The following is a 16,208-nucleotide window of genomic DNA, read 5'->3' on the forward strand; positions in this document are numbered from 1 at the left end:
GCAAGAAGAGGCACTTAATGGGGCAGGAGACAGTGTCTTACCTGGTGTGGAGGTCACAGCGGTTGCTACTGAAGCTGCAGGGGAACAAGGCAGCAATAAGACAGCAATATCAGGCATACATGTTCCAAAGGTACAGGAGACATAGAGGTGGCTGTGCTGATCAGTATGACTGGCCTGGCTTGTCTTACTGCTTTCTGGACAGGGCATTCCTATGGCAGGGCATTCCTACATCATCCATTGCCTCTAGACCACCCTTCCACTCCTTGGGTCTCCATTCCTCTTGGAACCCTTTACTTCTCCCCTCAGAGAAGGTGGACATTACTCAGAGGGCAACAACCATCGGTCCAAGTTTCTCCCAAAGTGGGCTAATCTAACAAAGATTCTGTCATTGAATGGATTCCTTCACCTGGTTCTCCTTCCTCTCCTCAAATGGTTGGAAGGCAGTGACACAGAAAAGGGCAAGCTCTGTAGACCGGAACTTTCTCTAGGTGGGTTGTCCCAAGACCCAGACTGCGGGTAAGGAGGAGGTGGCAGGTCCATTTGCCTCTTGTGCTAACAGTTGCCCTCCAACCAAGCCTTCTCAGTAATAAAGGCCATATTTTGGTGTTGAATCTGGTGTTTTATTTAATTGCTCTAGCACCTAGAGTAGGCGGGAGCACCCTCTTTATTGTCCTCCCCATAAATAAACCTCTAACACTCTATATGTAAAATTGTTCACCCCAGAGTCACATCAGGAACTCCTCAGATGATTGTAACCAGCAACACTCAAGATTATCATACAAGACAAAGTTACGTGTTACCGTGATTGACTCTGCATCCCTCAATACCTTGGCACAGAGCCTGGCACGTGACCATCCTCACTGAATGCTGGATGAATGTCTAAGGAAGATCAACCAAAGCCATGGCTTGACTCCTCACCATGCTGCCAACACCCATGCTGTGGTTGGTCTCCAGGAGAAACTCCCACCATGGGCAGTTGACGGTAGACCACCGGTCAGCCCAGTGAATGACTTATTTTTGAGTTTGGGAATTGGCTGAACTAATTTTTCCCTTGGTCCATGCATTTAGCTGGGCTGCTCAGAATTCATTCACCATCAGGAGGTACAGAGGTGGCCTATGTGAGTCAGGTCAATATAAACGTATTTAAAAACTCTAAAGAACAAAATAATTTGATCAGGACATAAACAATTGTGTAATGAGCTCCCTGGAAAATCAAATAAGATAATTTATAGCAAGTAAGATGGTTAGAACCCACAATAACATCCAAATTACCTGTTGAGGTGGTTACAGTAATACTAAAATATTCTGGAAATAAGAAAAGGCAATTGGTCAAAACCCGCCAAATGGCAAAAATACTTGTTTTATAGTTAACTCGTTTTCTTCTCTCTGTCCCTGGAGCACAGAAATCAAGGACTTCATTTACTTAATCAACAGATTTTGATTCATCCATCTCCTCTATGGCAGACACTGTGCTAGATATTGGAATCGAACAATAAAGAAAGCAAGACATGGCTCCTGCTCTGTCCAAATGCAGCTGTGACCAGCACTATGAAGGAGACACACATGATGCTCTGAGAACCTATGACAGGTGATCTCACCTGGCCAGCAAGATCCCCTCTCTATCTTCCCAAGAGGCACCACCACCACCTTGTGCCTGGCACAGGGTCTGGCCCAGACTGGGAGCTCTGCTCAAAGACAGTAACAACCTGACATTCCTTCCCTCCCTCCCCCACCCAAAGCTGTCCTGGTTTTGGCCCTGGTGACAGGGCGCAGGCAGTCTTGCTGACCCATCTGCCTACATTTACAGTGGGCAAAGGGCATTACCAGGTGAAGAAGTCACTTCTCCTGGAATAGAAATTATGTCTAAATAGGAAACACAAACAAGAAAATCAGTCAATTGATCAGAAAGTTTTTACGCATTTTCCAGTTCTACACCACTCTGTCTTTCCTGTGATCTCATCTACCTGGTTTTGTTGTTGGAAAAATTCAAGTGTGAGGACTAGTTATTTCCCAACCTCCTGAATAAAAGTTAAGGCACCCAAAGCAAAACATGAACTGTTATAAATGAAAACTTTCCTGAAATGGAGCACGTTTCCCTGTCCTGTCCTTTTAAACAGAAGATATAGTCCACCCTGCATGATTCAGGCTCATGGGGAAGAAACCACTGAGGCTCAGGGCTGTCATACAGGGATACCTCAAAGGACGTTGAGGTTAATGGGCATTTTGGGTCCATAGCAGAACATTTAGAAAGTCTAATATATTTACTGGGTTTCTGAACACTTATCTGGCTGTCAGAGGATCTGTAAACATTTCCTGCAGTTGCCACTGTGCCTGTTCTATGAGCAGCTCTTCTCCCTCCCTGTCCCTGTGCCCCTCCCTAGTTTGTTGTCTTTCATAATACACAGTGGGGAGACCAGATATCCAGTTGTTATGCATGTGTAGGAAGTAAGAACAACAGGATCTGTGGACACTGTTATGTAAGCTTGAATGTTGGGGCCTAAACTTGGCTGTGTAGAGGCCCTCTGTGTCTATTTCTGGATTCTAGTCTATTTTCCAAGGGATTAATTCAGCCAAGCAACCCCTGGCCAAAAAGTATAAGCGTACTATCTCGGTAGAATTTCAACCCAGCAATATCCCCTAAAGGCAGGAAGAGGACAAATCAGCAGAAAAGTTGTTACCAGTTCCAAGGACCAAATCTGTGGCTGCAGTGGGCTCAGGAACTGTCAAAGCAAGCACAATTCAAGGAAATTTTAATTCAATACCATCCTTGTCCATCAAGTTCATTGGTAAATAATATTTTTAAAAACAATCACCCTGTGTACAAATTCTGCCCCAGCCACGTTCATATTTGATTATGCTCTGTTCTTATTTGATTTTCTTAGTCTCTGTATCATTAAGCTAAGGGAAATAAATAATGAGGAAAGTGGTATTTGGGTCTGGGACCCAAGAGACCTGGGTTCTAGTCTCTGCTCTTTGTGTAACCAAGTATGTGACTTTGGACAAGTCCCTTTGCATCTCTCAGCTTCCTCTGCTGCATCTGAAGGGCTAGTCCATGGACAAGCAGCGTCTGCATCACCTTGTTAGAAATGCAAACCCTCAGGACCTACCCCAAAACTATGCAGTCAGAGTCTGCGTTTTAAAAGATCTCCAGGTGGGGTGCCTGGGTGGCTCAGTCGGTTAAACATTTGACTCTTGGTTTCAGCTCAGGTCATGATCTCAGGGTCACGAGATGGGATGGAGCCCCGAGTCTGGCTCTGTGCTCAGTGGGGAGTCTGCTTGAGATTCTCTCTCCCTCTGCCCCTCCCTCTCATGCTCTCTGCTCTCTCTCTCTCTTCCTCTAAAATCTATCTATCTATCTATCTATCTATCTATCTATCTATCTATCAATCATCTATCTATCTATCTATCTATCTATCTATCTATCTATCTATCTTTTAAAAAAAAGATCTCCAGGTGATTTATATGAACATTGAAGTTTGGGAGGAACCACACATCTGAATGGAGATGCCTCTATCCCCAGAAATAATTGGCACAGGCCAGGAAGAAACCAGACAGCACTGCCTATGTAAACAGTCCCTTTCATGCTCAACCCCAGACAATTTGTGCCTTGCCAAAATTCATGCTAGCACTTCCTATCCTCTGGGTTCTCCAACAGAGCTTGTAATTTGGATATTTATATGAAATCGCTCATTTTAAAAAGGGATATTGAAAGAAAGTTGAACATTGCTTAGGCAAAACTCTGTTGTCTGAGTCAGAACCCCTCCCTGGGTCAAAGCCGGCCCAACGGGCTGCCTATTTGTGATTTCAGGTCTGAACAGTCTCTAAGGTTTCTTCCAAATCTTGAAGAAAATGTTATACGGTGATGGTGTCATACTGAACTTGACCTTGCCTGAGAGAGTTGGCAGCTGATTCTCACAACTCTAACCACGGAGAGAGAGAAATTGATTTCATTGTCTGATTTTCTTAGAGGTCATTTTCTCCCAAGCCTGGCAGAGGGCTCTGAGATTTTGGAAATATGGACCACGAACTACTTTCGTAACTGTTTACCGTCGGAGAAAACTTGAATTGATTTGTCTTAAGATGGTATTTCTCCAACTTATTTATCCCTGTATTGGTCAACACAAACCCTAGGATGGTCCCCAAAGTCCCCAAGAGGGAAGTTTACAAAAAGACACATGTGTTGCTTAAATGAGAGAGCCAGGTTGGACTCAGCAGATGGTAGGACACGCATCGCACAAAGCTCCCGTCACTGTGTGCTCGCGCTGGGCTGTGCCACCCAATCTCCAGGACAAGCTTCCTCTTCCTGTTCTACAGATGAAGAAAGGAGGCTCTGGGAGATAGGGGGACTTGCCCACTGTCACCCACTGTCTGGCTAGAGCCAGAAAATAAGCCAAGATTCCTGGGCTCCAAATTCTGTGATGCCGCATTTCTACTCAGAAGGTTTTAGTGGTCAAAGAAATTCAAGAAACACTGGGTCAAGCCAAGTGTTAAAAAAGGTCCTTTACCACAGGACTTGTCAGAGATTTTAATGGGCTAACAGACTGAATCTTCAAGAGAAGGCTATGGTATTTCCCCAACTAGTCATGCAAATTATTTTTAAACATTTGCATATGACTGGGTTGGTATACTGTATTGTGAAACACACAGGAGAGATGGGGTACTCTGTTATTTTCTGAAAATGCAGATTACAGGGATAGCTTTGCCCATGATGCCAGAAGTCCTGTGCTATTAAAAAAATGAACTCATTGAATTCCCGAATGTGTGAATCTGAAGGAGGCTCATGTCACTATAACTTGAACTCAGAGATCTGCAGGTGTACCGAGGTCCAAGGGCGCACAGTGGGCATATGACGTCCTCCATACAGAAGGGATATGAGCTCTCTATCTGCCCGAGTTACTAAGCTTTCAGTAAATACGTGAGCACCTTATGTTAGTTTGATGTGAGCTTGATATTTAGTTTCTGGTCATGTATAAACTTCCACCCTAACCATAGGCAAGACCCTCCAGCCATCTATGATTTATATAAAGCAAGAACGAAAATAAAATTACCAGGTGATGTGGTCATTTCTGTGGCTGATGCTGAAATTGTAAAACAAAACCAAAATCAAAATAAGAGAAAATCCAAACAAACCCCCCCCCACAAATGGAAAATTTAGAAGATACCCTTTTACGTAAGACATGTATGCCTCAGCTGTACTAAAATTAGACACAAAAACTGAAGACTTCTGAAATGTGAAATTACAAATAAGAAAGGACTCTTGGATGAGATTGAACTGGAGCTAGGACTGCACAAAGGGGGAGGTGAGAATGGCCGTTGGTTGTGAGGACAGTATAACCTCCCCGCGTGGGTAAGAAAGGCTGTTTCTCTGATGTCATGCAGGGCAAATATTTCCTAGGGCTGCAAAGTATAGAACCCTCCTGAATTCTGACCTTAGGTTTCCAACACGGATTGCTCATTTTCAACAACCTAACAACTAGTTCATACCTTAGCACCAAGGTCTGAATACGAAAGGAGAGTGACTCCTTACCGTAATCAGGCATAGTAGGACTCCTGACTCAATGGTACTTTTGTGAATGACCTATTGTGGTTGAAATGCATAAATGACCCTGACCACTCACCCTGGTAAGGAAGCCCCGTGAGGGCAGGACCGCCGTCGGCAGTGCTCACTTCTGCGTCTTCACGTAGAGTTGTGCCTGGCGCAGGGAAAGAGATCAAGCACTATCTTAAATGGATGCCTTCACGGAATCCTATTACTCTTGTCTTTGATCTATAAAACTAAGATAAGCCGGGCAGTGGGTATTTTCATTTCATCTGATTTGCTTTTGTAATCCTACTTGTTTGGCCGCCTGAGATAACGCGAACGTGGGTTGAATTAAAAAAAGGAGAGAGGGAAACCATCTGAAACCACTGAGGAAAGAGTGTCGATGCCTTCACAAAGGGTCCCCAGGTGAGAGGGACTGGGTTTTGTTCATGAAACTCCCCAGAGCAGCTCCACAAAAGCAGCTTTCTGGCTCAAAACAGAATTTTAAGCCAAAGACTAGGAAGAGCAATTACCCCAGTGGGTGGATAATGGGGAGTCTGGTACATCCTTGAAGAGGGCAGAGACTGAGGGCTCTAAAGTGAACTCGTGAATGTTGGTTCAAGCATTGGGTAGATCAGCAAATTCAGAGAGGCTAAGAAGGATCCAGAGGCTTCTTGGAACCAATGTTGAGAAGGGACTGTAAGCAGGTGTTTGGAGGACCCCGAGGGGGCCTGAGCTTCCTCACATTCATTTCCATGTCCCCCTCACCTACCCCAGAGCCATGGCTCTGGCAACGTCAGGAGAAAGTCAAGAGTGACTACCTGGGCAAATGACCCCGGCATCCTCATGGTGGCCACAGTCGTGGATGGGCAAGCCCGGGGGCCGGCACTGGCCTAGTGGGGGCTCACTGCCCCGGCACCGCACATCATCCAGGAGGATGCTCCCCACACCCTCCCCAGAGTGGCCATTCCCCAGGGCTCTGATGCCCTGCCCGCGGTCCAGCTGCCGGCACACGCCTTGGGCTGCGTTGGTGGCCAGAAGTCATCACACACGGTCCCCCACGTGCCGCTGTGGTGTACCTTCACAGCAGCTCCTCCCATCCGCCAACCCCATGACAGACAAGTCTGGGGAAGCCTCAGGGTTGTTAGTGGGACGGGATTAGCTCTTCCGGCGAGTAATTCCTAATAGGACTTCTCTGCAGTTTTTACCGTAGCCAACCCCAAAGTCCGGTACTCCACCACCTCTCGCTTTCTTTTTCCAAGACCCATAGGGAAAAGTTACACTAGTGCTTACAAGTGCAGTGACTGGTTTTTCCAGGCTCGCTCTGATTTCAGATAACTCGTTCCCTCATTCCCCACCTTTGCATTTGAAAATAGGAAATTGCAAGGATAAGGATAGATACCGATTTTAGAACTGGGTCATTCAATTGCTAAGCAACAGCATGGAAATAGGTCAAATTCAACTTGTCATTATTTTCTTTAGGCCAAACTCATACACTGGCCCAGGTTCACAGTTAGCTAAATTTTAGAAGCAGTGACTAGACCAGCGGCCAGCCCTCTTGCAACCTCTCCGCGCGGGCACTGACATTCCTGGCTGTAGCCTCAGGAAGTCCGCTGGGAGTGTTCATACCTAGCAAGCCCTGACAACAGCAGTAAAAGGATTACCGACTGTGGGATCTGTTTCTGTGGGTTCCGGGACAGCTTCTGTAGCTGAAAGAGAAAACCCAAGGCGCTCACGTCAGCGCAGGAGCACCTTCGCTCCACGTTCACGGACGCACCAGCTGAGTGGGCGCGGGAACCCACGTCTGTGCCCGACGTCTGTGCCCTTGTGCTGGTGCGGGACGGCCCGGCAGAGGCACCTGCGTTTCTACGACCTCCTTTACCCCAGCTGGGGAGACCCCGACTATGGACACTAATCGGAAGCATCTATCTGAGCTTTTCCAGGGAGGAGCTGTCGGTAGCCACTCAGATGCCATTTTGATTGCGAGTCTCACGGAGAGACACCTTGTTCGTAGCATCCAAGGCTCACTCTACGGATTTAAAAAACTACCCAACAACAGGGTGGGATCGAACTATCCTCACCTCGCCTGCATCTTTCCCTGTCTGGGGACCTTGTCTCCCCCGACCCTCTGAGGAGCGGGTGGCTCTGGGCCGTGGGGTGGGGGTCACAGATGTTTGCTGCACGCATCATTTACTAGCAAAAGGTAACCAAGCAGGGGTGTTAAATGTTCATTCAGCTTTTTGGAATGGTTGCATGAAATTGTCACTAATGGCAAGAAAATCCCCACTCAGCCAATCAGGAGAGCATTCGCGAATAGCTCTCTCTGAGAAAGTCCTTCACGAGAAATATATGACATTGACACACATTGGAATATCATTCCTGGAAATTGAAAACCGCCCCAAGCGGGGGCACGAGTTCCTGCTTTCCAGGCGCGTTTTTGCTCTTAGGATCTCTGCTCTTCTCAGGAGCAGGGGAACGGGCTGTGATATCAGGAGCACTTGAGACTAGTGTGACCAGTATCCTGGGTTCGCTGACTCTGAGGGGGTTCCCAGGACAGGGGACTTCCAGCCCTACCTCTGGGAAAATCCCAGGCACACGGGACCAGTGTTCTCATGACCTGGAAGCCCCAGCCTTTCGGGCTTGGCCTGCCTGGCAGGTCCAGCTCTGCCCTTGAGGAAGGTACCCGGGCTCGGGGAGAGTTCAGGTACATGAGGAGACGGCCCCGGCATCCTCATGGTGTCCACAGTTATGGACCGACAGGCCGAGGTGGTGGCACTGCCCCAGGCTGCTCTCGTGGCCCGTGCAGCACACATCGTCCGGGAAGATGGGGCCTGAGCCGCCACCAAACAGACTGCCCCTCGGGGCCGCCAGGGCCGGTCCGCAGCCCGGCTGCCGGCACACCACCTGCGTGGCGGGCAGGCCCCAGCGGTGGTCACACCCCGACCCCCAGGTGCCCCAAGAGCCCCGTGTGGGTCAGGGCCTTCCTACAGGCCTTTCAGTGCTGCCACTGAGGGTGGGTGGGTGGGTGGGTGGCTGGCTGTCCTTGAAAATGTCCCTGCGCGGGGACAGCCCACTGTATCACCAGCTTGCCTCTGATGAGAATAGCTTTGATTCCCTACGTCACCAGGGCCAGGGAAATTACGTTGGCTACATTTCTGTCAAACGCCAGCCTCGGAAAAGAAGTTACAAAACGTAAGAATGGAAAAGTTACCTATCGGATGGAAAACAGGTGACTGTTCCCCAGGAGCTGAAGAAACTGCGCATGTGGAAAAGAAAACAGTCATCATAAGGGCATTCCAAACCAACAATGCAATTGCATAATCTTCTCAATACCATCTACGTCACGTGCGTGAGTTTGCCTTTCAACAACCCCGTCCGATCTCTCATTGAACAGTTAGCATTTAAAATGTGGTGGCAGCCCACGCATGTGTACCTATTATTCTGGTGAAGAGTAAGACAACAAAAGAAAGAAAGTGGCTGTTGGGGTGGTGAAGGAACGGCCCCATCCGCCCAGAAAGCTTCTCAGAACCACAGAGTTCAGCCGCAGCATCCAGGGGCCCGGGTGGGGTTGGAGGTGCAGTCCGGAAATGTCTGCCCCCAGAGCCTCCCTCCTTCTCTGGCCTGCCACCACCTCTGTGGCATGAGCCACCACTTGGGGTCAGGAGCCGGTGTCTCAGTCCTGCGGACACGGAGATCTCCTACACGGGAAGAATGACCTCAAACCTGCTGACATCCCGAAGAGCTTTTCCTCCGGGGACAGAGTAGGGCCCCGTGGGAATGGGAAGCAGCTCTGGGCCCTCGCCTTCTGAGAGAGGTCTGGAGCTAAGAGCATGGTCAAGGAAAGGGAAGGGTGGTGAGGGAGACCTCATGTGGGGGCCCTGGCACCAATGGCTCATCACCAATCAGTAGATAAACTGGAAGTGAACTCACAGATCCCTGGGTGCCCAGCAGCTGCAGAATGTGCAGAGATCGAGGGGAACACAGGGGCGGTTTAATAATAGAAACGGGGCGGGGCACCTGCCTGGCGCAGCCTAAGTGTCCAACTTTGCTTTCGGCTCAGGTCATAATTTCAGGGTCGTGGGTTCGAGCCCTGCATCAGGCTCTGTGCTGAGGGCAGAGTGTGCTTAAGATTCTTTCTCCCTCTCCCTCTGCCCCTCTTGCCCCGCCCACTAAAAAATAAATAAAATCTTAAAAAAAAAAAAACAATAGAAATGAAGGCGGTTGAGTGGTTCGAAGATCATTGTCTCAGTTTAAATGCGACTCAACAAGCCCGTGCAAACAGTTGTTCTTACCCTCTAGGGCTGTTCCACCGGGGTTTTTAGAGCCTGGCCTGAACCTCTGAGATAGTGATTCTGAAAGAATTTGCCTTAGGATCTAAAATACCCCCACCAACAAAATAGTTAACATGTGCATTTACAGTGCGTCATATGCTTGACTGAGCGTTCACGTGGAACGTCTCTGTTCATCCTCCCGCCAGCTTTGTAAGTACCATTACTGATGACTTTACAGCTGATTAACCTTGAGAGTCACTCCAGTTGAAGGGGGCCCTCCATGCCTTAAGCAGCTGGCGACTCTTCCAGAGTGAGAACAGAAATCTATCCTGGACTTGGGGAAGCTTTAAGGCGTGGAAACGTTTCCAGACTCCATCTGCAGATTTCAGGCTTGGCCCGGGCCGCTCCACCATCAGCCCAGAAGGGACCTGTCCTCACCTGAGCAGACGACCCCCGTGTCTTGGTGCCCCCAGCTGTGTGTGAGCCAGCCGCTGTGAGGATACTGCCCCAGGGTGGACTCGTCTCCCGCCCAGCTGACATCGTCTAGGAGGACGCCACCTGACCCAGGCTGAAGCTGGCCCCTGGGAGCGCGGCCACAGCCGGGCCACAGCCGAGCTGTCTGCAGACCACGTGGGCATCCTTCGTGGACCAGCTGTCATCACACGCCTCGCCCCAGCTGTTGGCGTGGTAGACGTCCACGCGGCCCTCGCACCTGCTTCACGCGGTCATCCGCCGCAGGTCCGGACCTCGGTGCACAGTCCGAGTAACGACCTCCATCAAGGCTCATCTGAAAGGCCACCAGGAGAGCCAGCCCTTCTTGGGAACTGTCCGCTGATAATCAGTGATAACAAATGTATTCCCCTTTTCACTTTGTTTCACTCATTTATTTTTGCCCTGGGTGTTCCTGCGTGTCCGGAGGTGACAGCGGCTTAGCAGACGGGTCTTGCTCCTTAGCTGGCTTAGACCCACCTCACCGTAGAGCTGCCGCTTCTCTTTCATGGTGTGTGGTGAATTTTGGTGTCTGGCACTCACAGGGTTTGCTGGATTTTTCCTGAGAAGCTAACATGCACATACCACTTCGGGGGTGTGTGTGTGTGTGTGTGTGTGTGTGTGTGTATGTGTGTGTGTGTGTGTGTGTGTGTGTGTGTGTGTGTGTAATATTCTCTATGTGCCCTTGCACACGCTTGCCAACTGGCAACAGCAATAGCTTCTGTCTATGTTGTTCCCATGTCAGGTGCCACCACATATGTGGGGACGCTCCTGGGAGCACACAGGGCAGTCATTCCGGGCTGCCCCTCATCTTCAAAGGACAGGGTTGCAGAAGGGAACAGAGACCGGATAGGCTCAGAACACAGGACAGCTCATGGTGGGAGAGTGCGACGGGCGGGGTGGGGAGATTTGGGGTGAGCGGGCCACCGTCAGCCCTCCAGACAAGTCCCCAGAAGCCATTTGTGCATCTCACAGCTTCTTGTCGCTCACCTTCCAACCACAGATTTTCCAGGCGAACCCAGGCGTCCTCGGACCTCCCCCCGGCAGCAGGCACCTGGGCGCCCACCAGTGGCTTTGAAGGAGTGTTTCCAGCGTGGACACCATCTCCCACAGCAGTCGTGCTGGAGCATTTCTGAGCTAAAACTCGAGTCAGGGAAGGCAACTGAGGAGAGGGCAACAGCTTACCTGCCGACGCGGGCACCTTTGTCGGCCTTGGCAAGGATGCTAAGGACAGAGTGAAACACAAAAGAACAGGATACAACGTCTTAAGTGTCAAACATGTTTCACTCTCAGTTAACTGTCGGTGGGCCCTCCGCCTTGTGGGTTATGTACAGTTTCTGATTCTAGATTGATTCCCTTCCCCGTCTTTGCTCGGTGGGGGTGCTGCTTCCATCGCCCAGCAGGTGTGTGCACTGGGAGGACGCAGCTGATGTGCATTCCAGAAAATCAGAGCACGATGGTTGACAGATTTTTTAAGCAGATAGACTTTAAAGAAAGCATTCTTTGGGCATCCCTGCTGTTCAGTATAACCTACTCTTGTGCTTCCTTTGATGGTTTGGGGTCCTTTCTTCCTCCAAAGTCCCCTGCGTGTTGTATTTTACTCTTAGAGACTCTGCCACGAACAGGCTCCTGACCTAATTTAAAATGTGCCAACGATGGAGCCGGTCACAGAGTCAGGGAAAGACCAAGTGACGTGTTCAGCTTCTTCATTCTTTGTAATTCTGTCAGGTAGAAAGCCGTACCTACAGAGATGGCTCCTTGCAGTGCTCGGAAGGAGCTGGCGGCCTCTACGTCGCGTGCCCCCCATGGCGGGCACTGCTGCATCCTCTCTGTACGGAGAGTGCTGAGCCCCAGCATTGCCGTAGCAGGCAAATGCTATGATCCTTCTCCTCACGCTTATCTCCAGCAGGAGGCACGAGGCGGTTCAGAGATTCATTCAAGACCCCACAGTTCATAACTGGTGAAGCCAGGATGACAGATCGGGGCATTTGGCCCCTGAATTGCTGCCCTAGTGCCCAGGGTGACTTTGCCAAGATAAATTACAGTTACTCAATAGGGAATAAGAGAAATTACCTGAAGTTGGGTAACTCATAGCAGCTGATGGTGTCGAGTAAGGCAGGGAGGCTAGGAGAGACATAAATCAAAAGGTGAGCGTAGGTCACGTCCTTTCATTCTTCTCAAACCCGAGAGGCTGATCTGCTTATTTGAAACAGAAAGGGGAGAGACCGCACCCAATCTGGGCATTGAGAACGGCCCTGAGTTGCCATGATTACAACCACTAGATGTCCTGGGTCACTGGGTTCATTTTTGTCCAGCTGCTGGACATCGCGACGTGTCCCCCCTCAGCCAAACGGGCCACAGTGATGGTTGCCTTATGTGGATTGCCTATCTTTCCAGTTGGTTTGGTTTTGTAATTCTTCCTGGGTATGTGGGTCCTGCCTCCCAGAGCAAGTGTCAGTTTGCAAAGTGCAGAACTACGTTCGTGTCAAGGATACACACTGGCAACGTCAGCACCTGGAGGAAGCCGAAGGGCCAGGGTGAAGGAGAGCTCTGTCCCCATCACCTCTCGTAGCTCTGTCCAGGGTTCTGGTTCAACATCTCCCTGCTCCTTAGGCTCCCAGCCCCGTCCTCAGATGTCACATTCAGCATGTGGCTTCTGCCCCTGCTTGGCTTCAACACTCCCTCTGCCCCTTGACTTTTCTCTTCTCCTCTCAGAAACCTCTAGTACCCCCACCCCTGCTTGCTCTTCCATCCTCTCGTCATTGTGGCCAGGTCTAGCTGATAAACAACTTTGCCACTTTCCAGCCAAACCCAGAAGGATGCAGAGATAAATGGGGGCTTTCGAATTCATTTGCGGAAACTCAACTGGGATAAAACGGAGGAATAACAGCCCTGGGCTGAGACCTGGGCTCCCAGCTCGGTGACTTTAAGAGCAGTCCCTGTGTCACCTGGGCAACAAGAGGGATGAACCAAAGAGATGATTCCCAGAGGCATGACTCATCGCTGGTGGGGCGGGAGATAATTTGAGATGGTGCATCTTCTATTTTAAGAGTTACATATTTATATAGCATTACAATTTAAAATATTGAATTGAGTTCCATTCTGATTAAGGATATTTTCAGAGATGCGTGGGCATGAATTGATCAGATTAGATAGTTCATTGTTTAATTTTTGTTTTATTGCCGCTGTGTCTATTGGTATGTATTGTCTATTTATGGCAAGTGACCCTGGCTGTGCCTGTGTGGTGGGAATATAGAACTTCCTTGTCAAACGATTTCATGTAAATGAAAGAAGAAGAGGCCACGTGAAAGAAAGTATGGGGGAAAGCAGCGTGGGTGGTAGGTGGGCAGAAACCGTGCAGGAACATCCGAATGGCCCAAGCTGGGGTAACAGTGACAGTGGGATCCCTCCTGCTCTGACTAGTCGGGAACGCCATTTGCCCCCCGCTGGTGTTGGAATCAGACCCACCTGAGCAGATGACGCCGGCATCTTCGTGGTGGCCGCAGTTGTGGGAGAACCAGCCACCGTGCAGGCACTGCCACAGCCTGGCTTCCGTCCCCATACACTCCACATCGTCCAGGGCAATGGGGCCCAGGCCTTGGTGGAAATGCGCCCTGCCGGGGGCCGACACCGCCCTGCCACAGGACAGCTGCCCGCACACCACCTGGGCATCACGCAGGTCCCAGCTGTCATCACACACTGTCCCCCAGGTGCCATTGTAACGCAGCTCCACGCGGCCCTCGCAGCGGTGGCCACCGCCGGCCAGCCTGAGGGCCACATCTGGGAAAGGCAGACAGGCTCGGGTCACGCTCTGGGCACTCCCCCTTTGTCCCTGCTTCGAGGAAGGACCTGGGCATTTAGGTGAGCAGCTCTCCTGTCCGACGTGGGGAGGGAGCCACCGAGGGTTAAAGTGGCCGCAAGAAGTAATTTGGGTTCGATCTCTCACATCTGTGTGATTTTCCGAGGGGCATTTTTAAAAGCTTTTTCCCCAGACAGTAATTGTCTACTTGACAGAGGCAAAAGGAGGTGCCTGGAAGCCCGGTGTGGGGCGGGCAGCACCAGGCATGCCGACCCTGGTTGTGGCCGCTCTGGCTGGGCCACATTTGGAAGCAGGTGCAAAGAGACTACAGGTGTGTGTTGAATGGAACAGGCTCAGAGAGAGCATCAGGCGAGACCCGTCCTCGGTGCTGGGTGAGGAGTTTGGTATCGGAGATGTGCGTGGACACGTTCCACCGCCGAGCCGGGTGTTCAACCACTTCCCTCAGCCAGATCGCGGGGGGAAACGAGGGAGCGGGGGTGCCCCGTCAGAGCCAGCCACCCACCCTCGCCTTCATCACCAGGCAGGGCCAGGACCAAAACGACCAAAGCACCTACCAGTATTGTTCTCGTCTTGCACCGCAGACTCATAGGACGCGTAAAAGCCCATGTTGGTGACGATAGCGTCGCTGTGGAAGACCACCGTCAAGCGATTGGAGGAGGAGGTGAATATTGGGGTTGTCCCAGAGCAGAACCTTCCCAGAGAAAAAGATTCGCTCTGCGGGCCATCAAAGACTTCAATGAAGTCGTACGGACAGCCGTAGAAGTTTTCCAACCTGTGAAGTAACGCTGTCACTCAGACTCCGTCCGCTGGGGCTTTTCCCCCAACGAGCGCTGCACAGATGGGTTCAGGAAGGGAAGGTTCTGGAAAGGCCACCTGAAACTTACATCTTTTCACACAGGTCAGGGGACATATGACCCTGCTGACAGGCATATGTATCTTCCTGTTCATAAAAACCTTCCAATTTGTGAAGTTTCCATGTAATGGCATTTCCTGAACCCGCATTATAAGCGCAGAGAACAGAATTTAAGTGGTATGGGCAGGTATTTGGTGAAAAGTAAAATCTTCTCCCAGCCCTGACTAGCCCCTCTCGCTTCATTCTGCTTCTTTGAAGCAGCTACTGTAAACACTTTCCTTTTGTTTCCTTCCAAACAGAGTCTAAGCGCAGACGTCAGCCGCTGCCCTGTTGTCCAAGGCTTTCCTGCAGACCATTCCATGGCCATACCCCTACGTGTGTGAGGGACCCAAACCTGTTTAACCGACCCCCTGCTGATGGGCCATTAGCTTGTTTCCAGTCTACTGCTCCCCTAAGAACGCTGCCATGGTCATCCTCCGTGCGCGAGCCTTTGTCAGTAGACTCATCTTCTAGAACTAGAATGGTTGCATTAAAGGCTCGTGCCTTTAAAATTTTGGTCAGTGTCACCCAACGGGCCTCCAAGGGCGTCCTCACTTTGGAGAATTCACTATGGAAGGTGGCTTTTATTTATCCGCTTGTGCCTTTGTTCGTTGGCGGGGCTAGGGGCGGTGGGCAGGATACCTGTGTCTATAAAACTGAGCAGAATGGCAGATAGTTACTCACTTCACCACTTCAAATGTGAGCTTGACATGAGCCCTGGAGTCCACGTGTATGTCCCAGGCGCACACCACATTTATAGGGTATTTTTTAGGGTACCAAGGGCTAGAGAAGGAGCCCGAATTGTTTGTGAGCAAACCACCACAGTGGAAATTTTCGTCTGCAAGAAAGGGTAAAGAAACCCCATCAGAAAGAGGTGCCCACCTGTGCTGGTGTTTCCAGAGGGGTCAGAGGGCACAGGGAACAGGGGCGAGGGGAGTTTGCTCCAGGGCTGCTTTGCCTGATAACAAAAACGTTGGCTTTGGGGACCCCTCTGATTTTCTGACGCTGCTCTCTGTCAGGGAAGAGCATTGCGCCTGTCCTGTCAAGCTTACAGGGCTTCGTGCAGAGAAATAGCAGTGGCATAGGGCTGACAGGGCTTTCTGGACCCACAGCACAGACAGGGCTGAGCACGTGGTTTCACAGAAAGACCCAAGGACAATGCAAGCCTGAGCATCCTTTCTCAGGACTCATCACTGGCCGGTTGTGTTGGAAGAT

General features: G+C 50.4%; 1 protein-coding gene across 1 annotated transcript in view; it reads right to left on the minus strand.

The window, feature by feature from the left end:
* LOC113251638 (deleted in malignant brain tumors 1 protein) overlaps positions 1-16,208 on the minus strand; it is a 108,117-nt gene that overhangs the window by 13,434 nt on the left and 78,475 nt on the right. The window contains 10 exon segments of the mRNA XM_048218764.2: positions 5,619-5,693; positions 6,343-6,543; positions 8,230-8,425; positions 10,351-10,504; positions 11,467-11,505; positions 12,142-12,238; positions 12,355-12,405; positions 13,750-14,061; positions 14,656-14,873; positions 15,678-15,831. Of these exon segments, the coding sequence (XP_048074721.1) occupies positions 5,619-5,693; positions 6,343-6,543; positions 8,230-8,425; positions 10,351-10,504; positions 11,467-11,505; positions 12,142-12,238; positions 12,355-12,405; positions 13,750-14,061; positions 14,656-14,873; positions 15,678-15,831 (1,497 nt within the window).

This window comes from Ursus arctos, unplaced genomic scaffold (assembly GCF_023065955.2).
Source record: "Ursus arctos isolate Adak ecotype North America unplaced genomic scaffold, UrsArc2.0 scaffold_7, whole genome shotgun sequence".
Classification (NCBI taxonomy): domain Eukaryota; kingdom Metazoa; phylum Chordata; class Mammalia; order Carnivora; family Ursidae; genus Ursus; species Ursus arctos.